This window comes from Misgurnus anguillicaudatus, chromosome 25 (assembly GCF_027580225.2).
Source record: "Misgurnus anguillicaudatus chromosome 25, ASM2758022v2, whole genome shotgun sequence".
Classification (NCBI taxonomy): domain Eukaryota; kingdom Metazoa; phylum Chordata; class Actinopteri; order Cypriniformes; family Cobitidae; genus Misgurnus; species Misgurnus anguillicaudatus.
This window is the reverse complement of record NC_073361.2, coordinates 30,963,241-30,983,589: the sequence shown is the minus strand read 5'-3', so window position 1 is coordinate 30,983,589 and position 20,349 is coordinate 30,963,241. Positions and strand designations below refer to the sequence as shown.

At 35.8% G+C, this 20,349-nt stretch overlaps 2 protein-coding genes, 1 long non-coding RNA gene and 3 other non-coding genes across 6 annotated transcripts in view; 5 read left to right on the top strand and 1 right to left on the bottom strand.

The window, feature by feature from the left end:
• mybpc2b (myosin binding protein Cb) overlaps nucleotides 1–9,352 on the bottom strand; it is a 33,210-nt gene extending 23,858 nt beyond the window's left edge. Inside the window, exons 1-3 of the mRNA XM_073864304.1 lie at nucleotides 9,252–9,352; nucleotides 243–257; nucleotides 106–120 (exon numbers count right to left, since the gene is read on the bottom strand). Of these exons, the coding sequence (XP_073720405.1) occupies nucleotides 106–120; nucleotides 243–257; nucleotides 9,252–9,270 (49 nt within the window). The 5' untranslated portion in view covers nucleotides 9,271–9,352. The remainder of the gene's footprint in view (nucleotides 1–105; nucleotides 121–242; nucleotides 258–9,251) is intronic.
• The window catches only part of LOC129425815 (immunoglobulin kappa light chain-like), a 688,217-nt gene that overhangs the window by 648,884 nt on the left and 18,984 nt on the right, over nucleotides 1–20,349 (top strand). The window lies entirely within an intron of this gene.
• Nucleotides 5,492–9,449, top strand: LOC141362189 (uncharacterized). Its single transcript, XR_012368198.1, has 2 exons — nucleotides 5,492–5,885; nucleotides 9,339–9,449. It is a non-coding gene; the product is annotated as an uncharacterized lncRNA (long non-coding RNA).
• Nucleotides 13,823–13,894, top strand: trnaw-cca (transfer RNA tryptophan (anticodon CCA)). The gene has a single exon. It is a non-coding gene; the product is annotated as a tRNA-Trp (tRNA).
• Nucleotides 14,295–14,366, top strand: trnaw-cca (transfer RNA tryptophan (anticodon CCA)). The gene has a single exon. It is a non-coding gene; the product is annotated as a tRNA-Trp (tRNA).
• On the top strand, nucleotides 14,785–14,856 carry trnaw-cca (transfer RNA tryptophan (anticodon CCA)). The gene has a single exon. It is a non-coding gene; the product is annotated as a tRNA-Trp (tRNA).

Here is a 20,349-nt window from a genome sequence, read left to right as displayed (position 1 = left end):
TGCAAAATGGCTCAGTATAGTTAGTATGTAGTTTAAATAAAGAGATTATAGAAATATAAGGAAGTAACAATGGAGTTTTTAATTAAAACCATTCAGATATATTACCATTCTCTCCTGCTTCTGCAAATAAAAAAACAATAACAGACTAAATACATCTGCAAGCACTGTTTACATAACTGTACATGTTTTAATAGTGAAATATCTTGTGATTTTTGAAGCAATGCAAGATGATGGTCACTTACCCGCCGGAGGCAGTTCTGTGAAAAACAATGATGGAAACAAGTTTAATTTATAACGCAATCAAAGGCAAGACATATTTATTATAAAAGCAAGTCATCATTAAAAAAACAAAAAAGAACAAGAAATGAATGATATTTTACTAAACTAATAACTGTATAATGGTTTGATCCACATGTGAGCAATTCCATGCAAATGTCAACCTTCTTATGAAAAGTAAAGCTTTTAAACCAAAGTTTTTAACCATACTGAAATCTCTAATGTCAATATTCTGTGATTTAAATGCCTATACAAAGTCTCTGTTAAAGTTTTTAAAGCATTTTTTTGCAAGTACAAATTTCAGAATTGTCACAGCCATAACATTGTTTTTTCCTAATAAATGCACATACAAAATCAAGTTTCAAGTTTGGACTGCAAATGTCACATCCATAAGACTGGAATTGCTCATTTGTCATTCTTCACATATTGATTTTTCCCAAATCACAATTGTTTAGTGAATATGGGGGAAATAAAACTGCTTTCGAGCAGCATATAAGATCTCTGCACATATTTGCTGTCTATCATCATCTGTCCTGATGTCACATCAGTAGCAGATAAATATATTCCTCTGACTGTAAGCTGATATGTTGTAGGAGTCTTCAGACAGTCGTCCACATGGAAAGTCTACACTCCTATAAATACAACACCCTGTCCTGAAAAAATATAGCGGTAATAAAAAGACCTAAGAGTCTTTAACTCTTCTCTGGACATTAAGTTAGATCTCATTTTTACATGACCTTAAATGTTTTGGTAACACTTTACAATAAGGTTGTATTTGTTTACAATTAGTTAATGAACAATACTTGTTCAGCAATCTTCATGTTAGTTTTGGCATTTACTAAAACATTTGAACTTTTTTGCATCTTTTACTTATTGATGGTAAAACTGTTTGATTTATAATTTCTTGGTTTTGGAGATGGAGGAGTCGATAAAACATGAGCAAACAGTTGTGGTTTTGAACTAGGGCTGTCAAAATAAATAAACCAGGATTAATTGCACACAAAATAAAAATCAGTGTTTGCATAATTTATGTTTGTGTACTGTGTGTAATTATTATGTATTTTTAACCATTGCGACACACTAAGGAACCATTTGATTGTTCTAGTAATGGTAAAATCTAAGTGATCATGTGGTGTGAGAGAGGAGCATGCCAAACATCTGCCCCACCCCAATCACAGGAAGGCAATACTGTTACCATGATGCTGGCCAAAAGGCCACGGCAGCTCATGACATCTCTTATGTCAAGCCAAGAATTTATTGATGTAGCAGATCAATATCAAATGACAAAAATCTTATTAACAGACCCCTGTACAGCCAGACAAACAAATGCAAGTAATGACCGACCTCCGAGTATAAAGACTCTAACCACAGACATGCAACAGTTTATTTTAGGGTAATTGAGAATGTATACATCAGATGTAGCGCTAATGCTATTAACTCATGACTGATTGTATACAAACTGGATGTTTTCCTAAGTTGGGTGACTTCCTAAACTTCCCGATATAATTATCCCTCCGGCTCATTTACAATTTTCTGTGCCATCACTCCTAATATTAAAAACAAGAAGGCTGGATGGGTGCACCACTAGCTACGTTCCATTACAGATTTGCACAAAACGTCAGCGTTATTTTCTAAATGTCGAAAAAAGACTATTGCAATTTCCATTAATCGATGATATGTGACTGTAAGATAGTTTATCATCTTGTGATAAGTCATTCAAACATCACGTCGACTGATGTTGGTAGGTTTACTAATATTTTATCCACAACACTAGGCATTATTTGAATTTGAAGGAGATGTAGGGGTATTTTCCAAATATTATTGGCAAGAAAAGCCTCTTATACTTGGCCTCTAATAATAATTATTATATGACTTACTTGCTGAAAATGCAAATAAATTTCTATTGCAGTTTTGCTAAATGCACCTTTTAAGTAACCACCTTATGCAAGCGTAAACACAAATGTTGATAAACATTTCCTGTAACACCTTTAGCTCTTATCATACAACCCATAAGAAATGTTAGGTTTAAGAAATGAGTTTGGTAACATACTGAATCTGAACAGCTTTTTATCCAGTGTAAATCTGTTTATGTTGAGTATTACCAGACCATTAGTATAGAAATACAATAACAACATAACCTGAACATGTGTTTGTGTCAGAGAGAGACAGTGGTTGAGATGACAGTAGACACAGCGTACTACACTATGGACTTTACACATTAAGACACTAAGCTCCTTGTATTAGCACAATTCCACACATACATACTTAAGGAAGCTAATGACAGATCTCCTGAGATCTCTGTACAGTATGCACTTTAAAAAATGCTGGGTTATTTTTAAACCAACGTTGGGTCAAAAAGGGTCGAGACCAAACGTTGGGTTAAACAAACCCAAAAGATTTTATATTTGACTCAAGAAAAGAGTCTAGCAGGGATGACATATTTTTGTACTGTATGCAAAATCCGAAAGCGACTTAGCATTTTAGCACTTTCAGTTCCATCATTCCAATGGGTTTTTTGAATGGAGTTTTGGTTATACTTCTTAAATAAGATTTTGGGCTAACACAAGCTACATGTTTTTCTACAACATCAAACACACCAAACATGTGACTTTTTAAAGCTCTCTAGAGTTTTTAAAAAAGTGGTTGCTAGCAAATTGCTACATGGGACTAAATACATTGTTGGGAACTTTAAACGTCATCACGCATGAAGATCTCAAAAACAACGCAACATGGGCACAATTCCCAACAAAGATTCATCCACAGAGTATTTCCTTATCAGGAAACATTTCAAATGTATTTCATAAAGTTTGAAAGAGCTGTCAAAGCTTGATGGGGATGACGTCGAGGTTGAGAGACTTGTAGCCTATAAGGTTAGCTTTTCATTTCTAGTAAACGCATTTAGACTTCAAAATTTATAAAAGTTGTGTTTCTCTTAAGATTATTTTGTTGGACCAAACGTGTAAGTGTCATAAACTTTTGCTAAACACAGAGCGATAATCCAAAAGTCTATGGGAAAAATGAATGGGTTTTGTGTCCTGCTAACTTCTGGGTTGGCCTAGAAAAATATGTCATCCCTGCGGCACTCTATGGGTTAAAACCGAGGGGCAACCTTCCGATCTCTCTGATGAAGCCAATACGGAAGTGACTTAAACTGCAATTCATTGACTGGCTGCTTGAGGCTGGCTCCAAAAAGGGAGTCAATTCCCATAGACTCCATGTTAAAATGCCCAACTTTACAGTAGAAAATAATGTTTACAGCCTGGTACAAAACTTGTTTTTGGCCTATATAGCTAATTTTGCCCTTCATGCGAACTGTGAGGGGGGTGAATTTTTTTGTAACTCCTCCGTTTAAATTATATTAAGCTTTAAAGTTATACATAATTAAGGGCGTAGCCGCTTCAGTCATGGTTGAACAGCCACTGCTGTCACTAGAATTGAGCTAGGTGGGTGTGGTTACAGCAACCAGCTACCTCAGCTTCACCCATGTCCCGCCTTTTTACCCATTTTCGGTTTTCCGCGAGTGATTCGCGGTGAACCGCGGCCAAGATGGCGACGGCAGGCAACGCCTACTTTAAGCTTCAAAAACGATCTTCACAAACCAATGAGTGACGTCACGGACACTATGTCCATATTTTTTTACAGTCTATGGTTAAAACAAACCAGCAGTTCAGGTTGAAACAACCCAGCACAGGTTAAATTACATCCCAGCGGGTTGGGTTCGTCCCTTTTTGCCACACTGTCATGGGTTGAAATAACTCAGCATTTTCAACTCTTTCCCTGCCATTGACGAGTTAACTTGTCAATTAAGAGAAAACGCTTCCCTGCCAATGACGAGTATTTCCGGCTTTTAGCAATATTGTTATTATCCACCAGGTGGCATTCTTCCACAACTTATAAAACCTGGAAGTATCGCCCAAGGGCAAACAGCTGTATGTCTGTAAATGTTTTGAGGATCGATCTGAATCTGATCTCTATCAAAAGTCCTTCACAAAAATTGAATTATTTCAGGTTTTTGCTTACAATTTTGGTGTTTTTGAAGAAACCTCCCCATATTTGAAAGGCAATAAAAAGAGAACAAATAAAGGTAGGATGAAAGTTTTTTTTTAATTTGAAAGCAGATGGCCTGTTTTTTCATTCAATATATTGCATGTTTATATATTTTAAGAAGAACATTTTCTGGAAGGCATTAGACTTTTGTGAAAATCATGACGCTGGTTAAGAGTTGTACATTGTACAAACTTTTTTTTTGTAAGCAAAATACAAGACTTCTCACTAGTTCTCTCAGACTGTTTAGTGCGACATTTATTAAAAATAATTGTTAAAATCACACTGTAAATAAAAAACTACTATTTTAAGTTTTGGCTCGTGAAAAATTGACAACTTAAAATAATAAGTTAAACAATGTATACTTGATTTTATAAGTTAAAATAACATTAATCAGGGTTCCCACACCTTAGTTAACTTTAAATTTAAGGACCTTTCAAGGATTAAATGTGGGGACACATTTCAAGTGAGAGCAAGGAAACAGCATGTTACTTTTTAAGATACATTGTTACAGTTCCCTTTTGAGGGAACTTGAGCTGCGTCACTGAGGTGACACTTTGGGGACGCCTCCAGGGGTAAGTGTTTCAGAATGTGTATATCAAATTCAACCAATGGTGAGGCTTAACTACTAAGACAGGGTGACATGGGAGCCAGGAGGTATATCACTATCTGAAATATTGCCAAAGACAGCGCTACAGGGACGCAGGAAGTATCTCAGGGAACAACAGCTACATACCCAACCCGAGACCTTTCATGTGTCAAACACATCTATGCAAAAAAGTTTTATGGTATGAATCAACATTCACATACAAAAGATATAAGCATTTAAAGCAAACAGTTTAGCACGTGTGCTTAAAAAGTCAAGTTTTTTTATATTATTCTACACTACACAGGGAATAATATGGATTTTTTTCCAGAAAACGTATTGCATTAAATTGATTCAAGCACTTTCTATGTATATTTTCAAAAACTTCCCAGGGCCTTGAATTTTTTCACAAACTTTCAAGGATTTAAAGGACCAACCCTAAATATATGTTGTTGATTTGACAAAATGGTGCATATCTTTCAGAGTGCAGTCATCTTTATGTTATCTTTATCCATGCGCTGGTCTTTATACTGATATCCATCAGCATCTACAGTTATACTGTTGTGGGATATCGATGTCATGTTTATTCTTAATGTGCAAAACTGTTTAATAAGGAAACTTTAACACATAAACTAAGCTACAGTAGTCAAGCTAGTAAATCATTCACCCTATCACCCTAGTTAAGTTTGTGATTAGCAGTATATGATGGTATTTTTAGAGCTCGAGCTCTGTGGCATTACCATATCAGACGACCACATCAGCTGGAGGAAAACCTTATATGACGACTGAAGACTAAATCGAACTGGCAGATCACTGACACACTGATCGCATTTACTGCTGTCAGATGTTGTTCATTGAAATGGTTGGGTGGGGTGGCTGCGTGTGGTTAAAATGAGAAAGGGCAGTAAATCGGTGTGTAGAAGAGTCAGAGGAAATGATCCACCATGGGAAAAGATGACATTTGATATATGGTTCCCGGGTAAGCAGCATTTTAAAGAGCCCATCTGCAGCGTTCTCAACAGTTGTCTTCTACACTTTAAAACCTATTTGTTTTTGTTTCCCTTGTTACCCGACCCATGTTTAATTAAGAAGTGTAATAAAATATGATATAAGTATCCAGTCACATACTGGACCAAGAAATGAAAGTTGAAAGGGCAGAGGTTCAACCTGGGATATTTATAGAGAAATGGAGGAGCGCTGGAGGGAACTGAAGACCTACAGACATCTAACAAATATGAAAACTAAAAAGTTCATATGAATATCTTTAGCTTTCTCAGGTCTGATACAGTGTCTAGAATAGTCTGGTACATTAAATAATCTTATGACACAAATAAAGTTTGTTTCCATCTATGTGACCCGATTCAGACGTGTGTCCTGCTTTGGCAGACTTGAACACTTCACTTTTAAATTCACCCGTTAAAGATCTGTTTCATTTGACACATTCGTCAGAGACATTATCAGGGCTATGAGATGAACGGTATCCCTGGGTGGAATTGTGCTAAGACCAGGATCTTACCGTAAGACTCACTAACATACCGGTCAATCCTCACTTTAATGTACTCGCATACTGCAGAGGGGATTTGAGTATCACAGACGAGTCATGATTTATAAAAGTAGCGCTGCGTCCGAAACCGCCTACATTTTTATACTATACAGTAGACAAAATGCAGTAGGCAAGGCGAGTAATATTTCCGAATTCATAGTTTACGAAAAACAGAAGTTCCTGCCTACTTCTGGCAAGATCTTGAAGTGTTTTCGATGGACACTTGCTTTCTCGTGATCCTCGGAGATGAGTTATCCAACAAAGCAGACAGATGGGTGCTGTTTTATTCAAAAATTTATTCAAATGCAAATATATTAAACAGCTGTTTCTTGGTGTTAAATGGCACTTGTTAAACTTCCTTCCAGTTAATGACCTACTTGAAATGACGACGTACTGATGTGATGTATCAACATGGTGGTAGGTGTAGTACGTCCAAATTCATTCATACAATAAAGTGCATAAATCATTTTTTTTTTAAAGAAAACCCGACTCGAGACAAACCAGAGTAAATTAGGTCCGAGTCGAACTAGTGGCATTTTTTTGGACCCGAATGTAAACGTCACTGACGTGTGTGCAATCTGCAAAAAGATAGAAGGAAACTCTGGTGGCCTCGCAACCAATTTGGCGAGCTGCTCCATTTGTTTTACTTTGTTATCTGACGACGACGCCAAGGTGACCGCTAAAATTTACATTTAAAATTGATTGACATGTCTGTCTCAACGAAAATTTTGGCAAACAGATGAGAGGTTTGAAAAGTTCATTGACGCACACAAGTCCGGTCCATTTGGCAAAAGCACATTCATTTTAAATTACCCAAAACCCGATGCCGCTATTATTGTAACTGACCCGTGTCCGAGGCGCATGTGAAACTTTTAGACCCGAACTCGATCGGGTCTTGGGTCGGACCTCAGGTTTTTGGATCTAGGTGGACCCGTGAAGACCTCTAATGGGATGGCATGAGGTTGAGAAAATTATGAGAGAATTTTTATATTTGGATTAGAAGGCGTGTACACGGAGGACACAAACTGTGGGCGCTTGCCAGCATCTCTTCAACTAAGCGCTTTGATTGCTGTGGCACATCTGTTTTGTTTCAGTCGTATGATGCACCGGTAGGTTGTTGTTTTGTTTGTCCCACCCCTCTGCCACTTTGATTGGACGGCTGAGTGAAAAGTGTCATTGACGTGCTTAGCACTGAACGTGGAAAAACGCAGAGCACCGGTGCTCAGTTGCTGACATTTTATAAATCATGACACGCAATATTTTGCACAGCTCTTTATATACTAGTGATGACCCTTTGATCTGTAGGAAATTCTTATCAATCTAAAATCCCTGTGAGTTTGAGTCGTTTATAACATGCATTTGAAAAGCAACACTTGTCAAACATAATTATTACAAATATTCTTTATTTTCATGAAAATACGTGAAAAAGTTGCTTATAGGCATTTCCTGGAGCTGCATGTAAATGATACTTCTGCGCGCATATTGAGTTTCTGCACGAGAGCGCCCTCTAGCTTTTGAATTTTGCGGCATTTTAATTCATTGAGAAGCATAGCAAGCAAAATTGCACAATTTATCATTACACCCCTAGTGGTCACACTTAGCCATAGACTGATATATGTTGCAGTTGCTGGTATATATATTTTATTTGTGCATCGGATGATACATTTTTCTGTTCCTACTCTCTGTAAAGCCACAGACAAACAGTAAAATGTCCAATCATTATTCACTTTTTAATGTGACGTTGTGTTACACAACGACACAGCAGGTAGCAAAGTCCTTTTCAAACAGTACCGTGATGTGTCCGCAGTATGTCTTTAAATATTTTTCAAGTACTTAAAAAGTGTATATTTATCAATTTTATGCATAACAAATGTTTATTTAGTTTCAACAATTGTCTCATTTACTGTAATTGCATTTATGTTATATTTAAATCGTATCACCCACAATGCTTTCTCAAAATCGCCCCCCCCCAAAAAAAAATCTCATATCGCTTGCACACAAGCGTCCGCCACCTCAATGTGAAGACTTCTAGAGCTCTCACTGAAGCAGACCCTACAGTGAGCTACTATTTGACCACCTACGTCACCAAATGGGGATTCAGTGGGGGCTCAGTGTCCCTTTATGGACAGGGCTGAAATAGTTGCCATGTGGCCCCTGCTTGCAACTGTGTTTTTGAACTCTTTGCACTAACACATCTGTTCCTAACACTCTGACTTTCCTCATTTACAATCACTTTGATTCTCTTAACATCCATCTCATATTTATCTCAGATGTTTCCGTGTGCTAACACCACAGAAGGCATTAGGATAATTGGAAAGATTCTTGGAAAGATTTGAAACCTTACAACTAGTGAACAATATGTGCAAAGATTTGTATAAACCATTGATATATATTCAGGCTTTCTTATTCTTAAATTAAATGTATCATATGTTTCAAATACTGAATACATTTGTATCAAATACTGCATAAATGTTTCACAGCCCAGCAGTTTTCTTGTGACTAAATTATCAGATCATATTAATGAGTCTGAGTTTTGACCAATGAATGAATGAGTAACACAAAGAAAGATAATAATGCAAAAAACAACTAAATCTATGCAACAACCAAACAGGAAGCATACAATTATTTCGAGCATCGCCCAACATCATTACACAGTAAAAAAATTATAGTATAGATTCATGCAACATTGGTTTCAATCACTAATACTCTAATAACTGCTAATAACAGAAATAATAACAACAAATGAGTAACAAACTAAATATATATAAAAAATAGTAAAAAGATCAAATTTAAGGATGGTACCTCCTGTGGGCTCAGGCATGTTTGCAGCCTCTCAACGCCGTTCTTCGACTGACAGCTCGTGTCACTTTTTTCCTTTTTATTTCACAGGCCCTCCGTCATTTAAAGCTTTCAGAGAACTCATGTTACCTTCCAAGCAAGGAGGGAGTGAAGGAGGGAGTCATGCTGAGAGGGGGACACTCGAAACCCCACTTGGATCCTTGAGGTCCAACAACAAAGTCTAAAGAGATGGAGAGAGTGAGATAAGAGACACGAGCATCTGACAGACGTGTTAAGGTGTTATATTCAAGAAAGTTTTACAGCACCTAAACAAAATGCCATGATTCCTTCCCATCAACACTTCTCTGCAAGATACAAATGCAGAAGATACAACTACATTAAGAAGGACAGCATCTGCACTTGATTTCATCTTCTGCAGTTATTTTGTAGGAAATCTGTGTTTCTGAAAAGTGCATACATATTTTAGTTAACTTAATACAGATATGGACAGGAGTCAGAAATTATGAAAGCCTCCTGACAGGTGGATTTGATTGACAGGGGCTAATGGTGGAAGGGGAGGGGTTTAGATTTTCTGTCTGTCTGCCGCTGACAAAACAAGACCTGAGAAAACAAGACATTTACACAATTGAGCAGGACATCTGATACCAGGATGGGTGAAGACTATGAATAAAAAACTGTGAATAAAAGTGAATTGTGTAATGTATGCACAAACAAAACTGATGATTGCTTACAAACACCCATATTTCATTGTTATGGAAAATAAGTAATCCCAAACAGAATAAATTAGCAATTCCCTTGTTGGATTTAAAACAAAGACACTTGTTTACCTTATAATCTTAAAGTGATAGTTCACCCAAAAAATTAAATTATTTAAATTATTTACTCATCATCATGTTGTTACAATCCTGTATCAATTACGTTGTTTTGCTGAACACCATTCACTCCTATAGCAGGAAAGTACACAAAAAAAAATAACATTTAGGCCTAATTCATAAGATTTATGTATTTTGATTACATGTAAAATTTCAATCCATTTGGATTACATACTTTTAATCTAAAAAAATAAAAAAATAAACTTTATATGATAGATATTTATATGATAGATATATGATAGATGTAGATGTAGGCTAAATTAAACCAGTAATAATAAAATGTATGTAATAGTTTTACTTAATCTAATGTGTTTTAAATGCATAACATTTTTTGATTATGTATTCTTTCTTAACTCTTTCACCGCCAGCGTTTTTTTAAAAAGTTGCCAGCCAGCGCCAGTGTTTTTCATGATTTTCACCAAAGTTTAATGCCTTCCAGAAAATGTTCTTCTTTAAATATATAAACATACAATATACCAAATGAAAGAACAGACCCTCTGCTTTCAAACAAAAAAAACCGTTTCATCCTACCTTCAGTGGTTCTTTTGTAATCAGCTTTTGAATATGGGTAGGTTTCTGCAAAAACACCACATTTTGAGCAAAAAGCAGAGATAATTCCATTTTTGTGACAGACTTTTCATAGAGTTCCCATTCAGAGCGATCTTTAAAACAGACACGGACATGCAGCAGTTTGCCATAGGGCAATACTTCCGGGTTTAAAAAGTTGCGGAAAAAAAGTTGCCACCTGGTGGATAATAGCGGTATTGCGGAAAGACGGAAAATCTCGTCATTGGCAGGGAAGCGTTTTCTCTTAATTGACGTGATATCTCGTCAATGGCGGTGAAAGAGTTGTTAAACCCATAGCATTTTACTAATAAACCATTTATACATTTGTATGTATTCCTTCCCCATCCTAAATCACAATATGCTATAACAAAATAACAAAACAAAAGAATAGCTAAACCACCTGGTTTTACATTTTATCAATTTATTTAATACTTTAAGACATTACTCATAATTCAGCAAAAAGAGCAGCAACTAGCATGACACTATATGGCTTTTACACCTAAACAACTATTTGTTTACAAACATTCCCCAAATATAATGTGTTCAGCAGAACAAAGAAATTTATACAGATTTAAAGGTGCAGTGTGTAAATTTTAGCGGCATTTAGTGGTTAGGTTGCGAATTGCAACCAACGGCGTAGTCCACTGCTCACCCCTTGCTTTTGAAACACACGGTAGCTGCCACCGGAAAAACATGTCATCGTCAGAGTAAAAAAAATTGTCCGTTAAGGGCTTCTGTAGAAACATGGTGGCGACTTCCATGTGAGGGGACCCTCGGTGTATGTAGATAAAAACGTCTCATGCAATAAACACATAACGGTTAATTATGAAAGGTCTTTATACACCCCTGATAATATAGTTTTGTTTATTATTTTGCATTTCTGTCAAGAAATCTTTCTAAAAATTACACACTGCACCTTTAAAACAATATGAGGGTGAGTAAATGATGACAAAATTTTCATTTTTAGAAATGAACAGTTGACGGGTACATGACAGGTTTGGCTATACTCTTCATTTCCCTAATCCCATGTGAGTTTAATATTCTCATATTTCCAAGTCCATGGTGATTGTATTAATAGAGTTCTCATCCCATAATATACCTGGTGGGGGATCAGCAGGGCTGAGAGCAGAAACAGTTATGGTGAAGAGATATACTGCAGCACCAATGCTTCACTTCAGGTCCCTACATGCCTCACACAGCACTCTCTATATAAGAGATGGGTGAAAAAAGCCAAAAAGCCAAAAAGAAAAGCTGTTTTCATTTCACTCTGCTACATTTTCTTTTATGATAAAATCTGCATTATACATTATTTAGCAGATGCTTTTATGCAAAATGACCTACAGTGCATTTAAGCTATACAGTACATTGAATGTGTTCCTAATCTAACTCACTCGATTGATATTAACAGCAATGATCATGTGGACCACTAGAGGTCAGTAAAGACCCACTATTGAAACACTGTATGTTATTTCTCTTAAAATAAACCATCTGGATTAATCATTCATGAGTTATGAGTTTTGTAGAAGGCCCACTCCAGCGATGTTATAATATTACAGAGAGCTCAAGATCTGCTGGTCTACTGTACCAGATAAACAGCCAACTAGGATCACATGACACGTCTTAGCCAATCATATATTGTCAGTAACTTACGTGGCAGGTGTTCAGTTTTATGACAGACAGTTACAGTTTACATTGCACAATTTGTGGATTATTAGTCACAGTTTAAAGGGGACATTTCACAAGGGGACTTTTTTAAGATGTCAAATAAATCTTTGGTGTCCCCAGACTGAGTATGTATGTGAAGTTTAGCTCAAAATACCATGCAGATTATTTATTATAACATGTTAAAATTGCCACTTTGTAGGTGTAAGCAAATATATGCCATTTTTGTGTGTGTCCTTTTAAATGCAAATGAGCTGATCTCTGCACTATGGCAGTGCCGTGGTTGGATAGTGCAGATTAAGGGGCTGTATTATTATAATAAGATCCCCTTCTGACATCACAAGAGGAGCCAAATTTCAATAAGCTATTTTTTATATTTGTTGATCTTTTTCACATTTTCTAGGTTGATAGAGCACTGGGGACCCTATAGCACTTAAAGGAATATTCCATTTTCTTAAAAGAAAAATCCAGATAATTTACTCACCACCATGTCATCCAAAATGTTGATGTCTTTGTTTGTTCAGTCGAGAAGAAATTATGTTTTTTGAGGAAAACATTGCAGGATTTTTCTCATTTTAATGGACTTTAATGGACACCAACACTTAACTCAGCACGGAGTTTCAAAGGACTATAAACGATCCCAAACGACGCATAAGGGTCTTATCTAGCAAAACGATTGTCATTTTGACAATAAAAATAACAAATATAGACTTTTATACACTTTTAAACCGAAGCTTTGATTGGTTCAATCAAAGCTTCGAAAAACTTCGTTTCTCCCATCACTAAATTTAACACGACAGACATTAATGCATTTATGCAGGCTAGCAAACAAGTCAAAACATCAAAAAATACCTTCTATTGGTTTCTACACTGGATATTTTCAAAGAATTCTTCATGAAAATGATTTTGAGTTTGCTTGTGCCTCTGGATGACGTGCAGCAGCACAACACCTCGCGCGCTTGTACGCCACTGGGCCAGCACGCATGCGCAAAACAGCAGAAACTAATAGAACAATTTTTTTATTAATACCTTGTCAAAAACCAAATAGGCATTTAATTTAAACATATACAATATACATTTAAATATACAAAGGCTTTTGCATTTGTGTAAATAAAACGACTACAATCAACATTACACAAAAAATTAAACTTTTTGTTTTTATAAAGACACCAAATGTAACAATATTGTAATCAACTTGATGATGATATAATGAATCCCAAAAATGTAGAAAAGATGTTATTGAGTCTCAATATCTGTTTGACAAAAAGGTACAGATATTACTGTTCAAATTAAACAACAGCTCAAACTTTCATTTCTAATTATTAATAAATTATTTTCAAAGTCAAATTCGTCTGATAGTTTGACAGTTGATAGTTTTAGGGGTGCTAAGATGACATGAGCTTATTATATGCAAAATCATACTCTTGTTAGAGAGCACGGTTACACTGGTGTATGACAATACAAAACCCGCAGGACCTCGTGGCGCAACGGTAGCGCGTCTGACTCCAGATCAGAAGGTTGCGTGTTCAAATCACGTCGGGGTCAATCCTTTACTCTTTGATTTCTGCATTAATGCAGCTGTTATTAAATAGACCCAATATAATCTAGCACAAGAAGAGAATAAATAATTTACTCGATACGTAAATGCAATTTTCCAAATTTCTTAGGGAATGTATGCAGGATTCCTCATAATAAAAAAAATTTAATGGGATTAAACAAGAATGTCTGGCTGTTATTAGTAGTTTTTACAGCAGGTTTATATGAATTATTTGTGAATCAGTTTTTGATGATGATGTTAGTGTATATGAAATAATTTTGAGCAGGTCACATCAGCAGAGGGCGCTACAGCTCAAACAGCAAAAAATACTCAGACACACATAAAAATACTTATAACATATTTATATTCACAAAACCATTTTGCAAAACTTAATTTCTATCATAGGACGACCTCGTGGCGCAACGGTAGCGCGTCTGACTCCAGATCAGAAGGTTGCGTGTTCAAATCACGTCGGGGTCAACTATTGGACTTCTGCATTGATGCAACTATTATTAAATAGACAAAATGTAAGAGATCATGAGAAGAGATGAAATAATTAACTCTATACATAAGTGCCATTTATCTTGTTAAATTTCTTAGGGAATGTATACAGGACTCATAATTATTATATATTTAATAATGAAAACATGTAATGGGATTAAACAAGAATGTCTGGCTGTTATTAGTAGTTTTTACAGCAGGTTTATATGAATTATTTATGAATCAGTTTTTGATGATGTTAGTGTAGTAGGTCTATGTGAAATTAATGTGAGCAGGTCACGCCAGCAGAGGGCGCTAAAGCTCAAACAGCAAAAATACTTTGACACGCATACAAATACTTTCGACACATTTCTATGAACGGAACACCACAACACTATCTTGTGACCCATAATCAAACGGCCTCGTGGCGCAACGGTAGCGCGTCTGACTCCAGATCAGAAGGTTGCGTGTTCAAATCACGTCGGGGTCAAAGGTTTTCTCATTTATAGCTCAAACAGATGTTTTACACAGGACTCTGTGTATGTTCAACAACTGTACAAAAGAACAGAGGAAATAATTAAATACATCATAAGTAAGTATAAAGCAAACGAACTTAAAATCTAACACACACACATGTTCTGCTGTGTTGTGTGGTCAGTTTATGGTCACTTGAAAATGTCAACCAAAAGAGATTGTTTTAATCTATACAGCTACCCAAACGACGTCTGCGTTTATAAAAAAATGTTGTGTCATCGAAATAGAAACGGACAAAGTAAAAATATAACTACGAAAATGTTTTTTTTTATTATTATTATTATTTACAGGTGTACTCTATCGTGTAATAATCCAAATTAACCACGAGGGGGCAGCACGCGGCAGTCAAACGTAGTTAATCATCAGATCTCCACCAATAAAATGGCTTAAAACAAGCATTTTCAACCTTAGACAAATCTAATAACCAGAAATACATAAAAATATACATTTATAACATATTATTCTTTCAAACATAAAAATGTGTCACATACTTGATCATTTATTTTTATTTACAAAACTTGTTTTTTATGAATTCAGGTAGGTTTGGGCAATTTTGATAGTCAACTCAATAAAAGACATTAACCACTTAGCTGACACTTAACTGAAAAGTTAAGCTCATCAATTTTAAAAATGTTTTAAACTCAACCTTTAAATGAGAAGGTATATGCACACATTTTTCAACATGTCAACATTTTTTTAAAGTTTTTTTTAAAGCATGAGTGGCATAACCCAGAATAGATGTGAACTCCTTTAAAACTCCTGTTTAAGAAGGGTAAATCCTCAAGAAACTGCTTGATAGAAAAATTCTGACTACTGAAGATACTGAAGTATAAATAATAACATAATTTTAATTAATTTATTTAGTCACAACCTAGGCTAATTCCTTCTGCAATAAATTTGTGTTTTTTCATAGTTTTTATGAGATACATAAATTGTATTCATAAGAATGACGTTAAACTCTTTGGTAATAAACATAGGGTACTGCATGTGCATTTTGCAGGGAGGATTCCCTTCCCCGGTCTTTAAATGCCAGCCTTTGCTGAATTATTTTTATCCCTCGGGCCCCACTGTGATCTGAATCCAAGTCCGGCTTTTCAAAACGTCACCATGAAGCACCAGTCTTTCTCAGCGTGAAGACTACAGCAATAGCCAAGTGAAAGAAATAGCCTAGTTAAAGGCAGCGTATCATTTTTCAACATGTCTATTAAAGTTTATAAATCAGTGTTTAGCACGCATGGCCGAGTGGCCGAGAGAGGTCTAATTCCGACACGTTAACGTTTTGGCATTTGTATGATCGCAAAAGGGTGAAAATATTGTGCAACTTGATGAATTCTTTAAGGCTTATTTACACTGATATTTATGAGAGAAGCATCAACAAACTCTGACGTTGACTTGATCACAAACTGTTCCAATGAAGATGAGGTAAGAGTCCCTGATCATTCAAACGCATGCGGGCAAGTACAACAGTGCTGTTGAATACACCAAGTTATCTTTAAAACAAAATAATATTTATTAGTGTTCAGTTTAAGAGTTTGTGTGGATGACAATCATTGTAAAATATAAGTAGAAATATATAAAGGCACACTGCAAACCCCAAAAAGTACGAGTGAACTGTGCAAACCTGTGAAAAAAGTTTATTTAACTTAAATGTCTTATGTGTGTTCAACGATTTCACTGCTTTAAGTTCCACAAACTCAAATAAAATGAGTCAAAGAACTTCTAAACACAGTCATTTCGATACCACAGCCTCATTTTAACAAACACTGCAAACTTTTGGTGGTTGTGATGAGTTTTATTCTTTGTTGACAAAAATGGTCTTTGGATGTGTTCCACTAAACAGTTTTTATGGGTATTTATCTGCAACAGACTCAATTTGACGCGCGAATACACACATTGTCTGTTTCGGTGACTTGTAAACAAGGCTTTGAACCAGTTCAGGGAACGAAAACGAAAACCAGAAACTTTTGATGTTTTGCAAGGAACAGAAATGAAACCAGAAACTTTCAAGAAATAGATATGTTCCGGAACAGAATTTTTTTTAATGATGGTAATGGGTGAATACCGTTATTTTTTCGTTCTGTGACAAAATTTCTGTGAAATATGACTCTGTAAAGTTCAGTTTTGGTTCTCGTTGACTCATCGGAGAATGAGAAGCTTGCCACCAGCAAGTAGCCTACTCAAGAGCAAGTATCTAATGCTCAATTATTAGAGGGAAATATTGTAGGCTACCAAGTATCTCAAGATGTTTGTTTTTTTAATACTAATTAGTGTGTTGTAGTCAAGACCTAAACCGAGGCCAAGTCATGACCAAGACCAAGACAGGCCTAGACCGAGAGAAGACCAAGACTTTAAAGGGTCGGTCGAGACCAAGTCAAGACCAAGACAGGCCGAGGCCGAGACCAAGACTTTAAAGGGTCCAGACCAAGTCAAGACCAAGACGTGCGTGTGTGCACATCATCATATGCCAAACCTGAATAAACTGCATAAAATTAATGATAAAAAATAAATTTGTAATGTGCCATCAGTTGTGGTCTTGATCGTTCTTGAAATAAAATTTCAGTCCTCTTTGTCTGAGACCGAGACGAGACAGAGTAAAAAAACGATTGATTCAAAAACGAGACCAAGACCTTTAAAAAGTGGTCTCTAGACGAGATCAGTCTTGAGAACTACAACACTGCTAATTAGTGGTGTTATGAATCGCAGTTGATCCGTGATCCGTACAGATCCACGGTTCGGCTTGCATGCGATTCGCGGATTAATATGCAAATTTAAATACACTGTAAAACATTTCTGTAGAAATTACAGTATTACTGGGTATTACTGGCAACTATCTGCCAGTAACTTACTGTAGATTTTACATTTATGTTATTTGGCAACAGTTTGTTCAAAGTTAAATGAACATGAAACATTTTCAGTCTTTATCTTCTACAGTAAGTTACTGGCAACCAGCTGTGAAATTACAGCAATTTTTTTACAGTGTAGGGTGAAAGTTGATCATTTGCACGTGTTTCATAGGCTTGCAAATGTTAACACTTATGATATTAAACAATTTAACCACAAAAAGGTGCTAAAGTGAGCAATTTTCTGTATGCACAAACGCACATACGGTTGAATGTGTCTGGTCCAACTCCAATCAAACGTGATAATCTTTATGCCCTTCAAAGATCAGAACTCTTGATGTATAAACTTGAGAGAGAGACACTACTGTGTCTGATTCTGTAGTCCATAAAATACATTTGGTGAATAAAGCACTGAAAAATGTCATTTTCACTTTATGTGGAGTGACTGTTTGTGCTGCATCTTCTTTTCGAAGTGCCGTTTGGAATTTTTTAATGTTTGATGACAAGATAGAGACTTAAGGAAAATTATGTAGACTAATAATTTAAGTTTAATGTCCTAATGATCAGCCTACTTATTTGAATGTCCAATGGCTGACATGGAACGTTATTAACTGGTTCGGGAACTTTATTTTTTGTTGTAACCGCGTCAAGAACGCCAATTTTAGGGGTTGAACCGAAAACCAAAAATGTTAAAATACTGTTTCTGTTCAGAACAAACCAATAGGAAAAAAATTATGGTTCAAAGCCTTGCTTGTAAACAATAAAATAAATGGGAAAACAGTCATTTTAAGGACAGTGCATTTTAAAAATGTGTGGGTTATGTTTGACCCATAATGGATAAAAATTGGACAGAACACATGCTGGGTTAACTCAACTGCAGGGTTATTACTGTACACCCCATGGTTGCCTAACAACAATCTCACATTGGGTCACTTTAACCCTGGATGCAAAGATGTAAAATACTTAAGTAATTTTACTTGATTACTGTACTTAAGTATTATTTTTGGGAATTTTTACTTTACTTGAGTACAATTAAAATCAATACTTTTAATTTTACTTAATTACGTTTTTTTAAGAAAAAAAGTACTTTTTACTCCTTATAATTTTATTTACAGTCACAAAGTTCTTCTTTTTTCGATTTTATCATTCTATTTTTGCTTGCTGTTACCAAACGAACTGAATTGCGCTGATGGCCGGTTTAATTTAAATGTTATATATTCTGGAACATTTGGACCATTCTAAGGAATTGGCCAACAGTTCATCTGATGATGAAGATTTTTTTGCTTCTTTGAAATCGACAACACAGACACCAGACTGTTTCAGACACCAGAGAGTCTCTGCCCACCAAGGTCATGCACAAGGGGATGGCCTGGTGGCTACAGGCACTGCCTTTCTGCCTTCATCGGCTGAGGTGCCCTTCTCAAGCCCTTCTCAAGTGTCTAACGTTAATCCGACATCAGGATCCAACGTTGATCTGAATTCAAAATCAAATGTTGATTTTAATGCAAAATCCAACACAAGTGGATACAGCAATCTGACAACATAAAGGTTTTTTTCAGTATTAGCCTGTGAACATTTATTATGAAATATTACCTTACAACCTAAAGGGTTTCTGCAGATATTAAATAGTCTTAGTTCACCTTGACATCTGCTCAATATTGGGCATTGACGTTAAAATCCAACACTTGTGTGACGTCAAAATAAGACATTGATCTGATGTTAAGAACGTTGGCCTGATGTCAAGACTCAACTTTGGCCTGATGTCAAAATCCAACACAAGCGGATACATCAATCTGACAATATAAATGTTTTTACAGTATAGTCTGTGGATATTCATAATGAAATATTAGCTTACAACCTAAAGGGTTTCTGCAGGTGTAAAATAGTCTTACTCGCGTTCCCTGCTATTTGCAGCCTCTCTATCAAGATGAAGACCTTGTTCACACTGTCAGTCCAAATCTGATTTCGGTGCATATCCGATTGGACAGACTCACTGTCCACATTGTGTATTACAACTGTTTAGATCTGATCTGGGCGTTTTGTAGTGTCATGACATTTTTCAGATTATCTGCACTCTGTATGGCAGTGACGTCTCGACATCTGACATGTTTATGATTTACGTGACACGACAGCATGACGTAACCCAAAGCTACACAAATGCGATCAAGGCAGTCAGATTGACATGGATTTTTGAAATGGAAATGCAATTTGAAAAAGATTTCAAACCACCTCTTTCACTTCATGTTTTTAGAGATTAAAAGCTTAAACAAGAATCTCTAGTTTTTATTCTTCATGTCATTTTTACTTTTTTAATGCTCAAGTACAATATTAATGTTACTTTTCCTCAAGTATAATTCTGGCCAGATACTTTTAATTTTAATTGAGTAAAAGTTACACTCAGCACTTGAGTAAGATTGTTGAGTACTTTTTACACTTCTGCCAGCATGGGGTCATTTTTAACCCTTCATGTGTTCTGTCCAATATTTACCCATTATGGGTCAAAAATAACCCACCCAGAGTGTTCATAATTATGATAAAACTTTTAAGTTTGGGTTAATTGTAATACATAAATATTATTTACTTACAATTTTGAGTTGGTTTACTTAAAT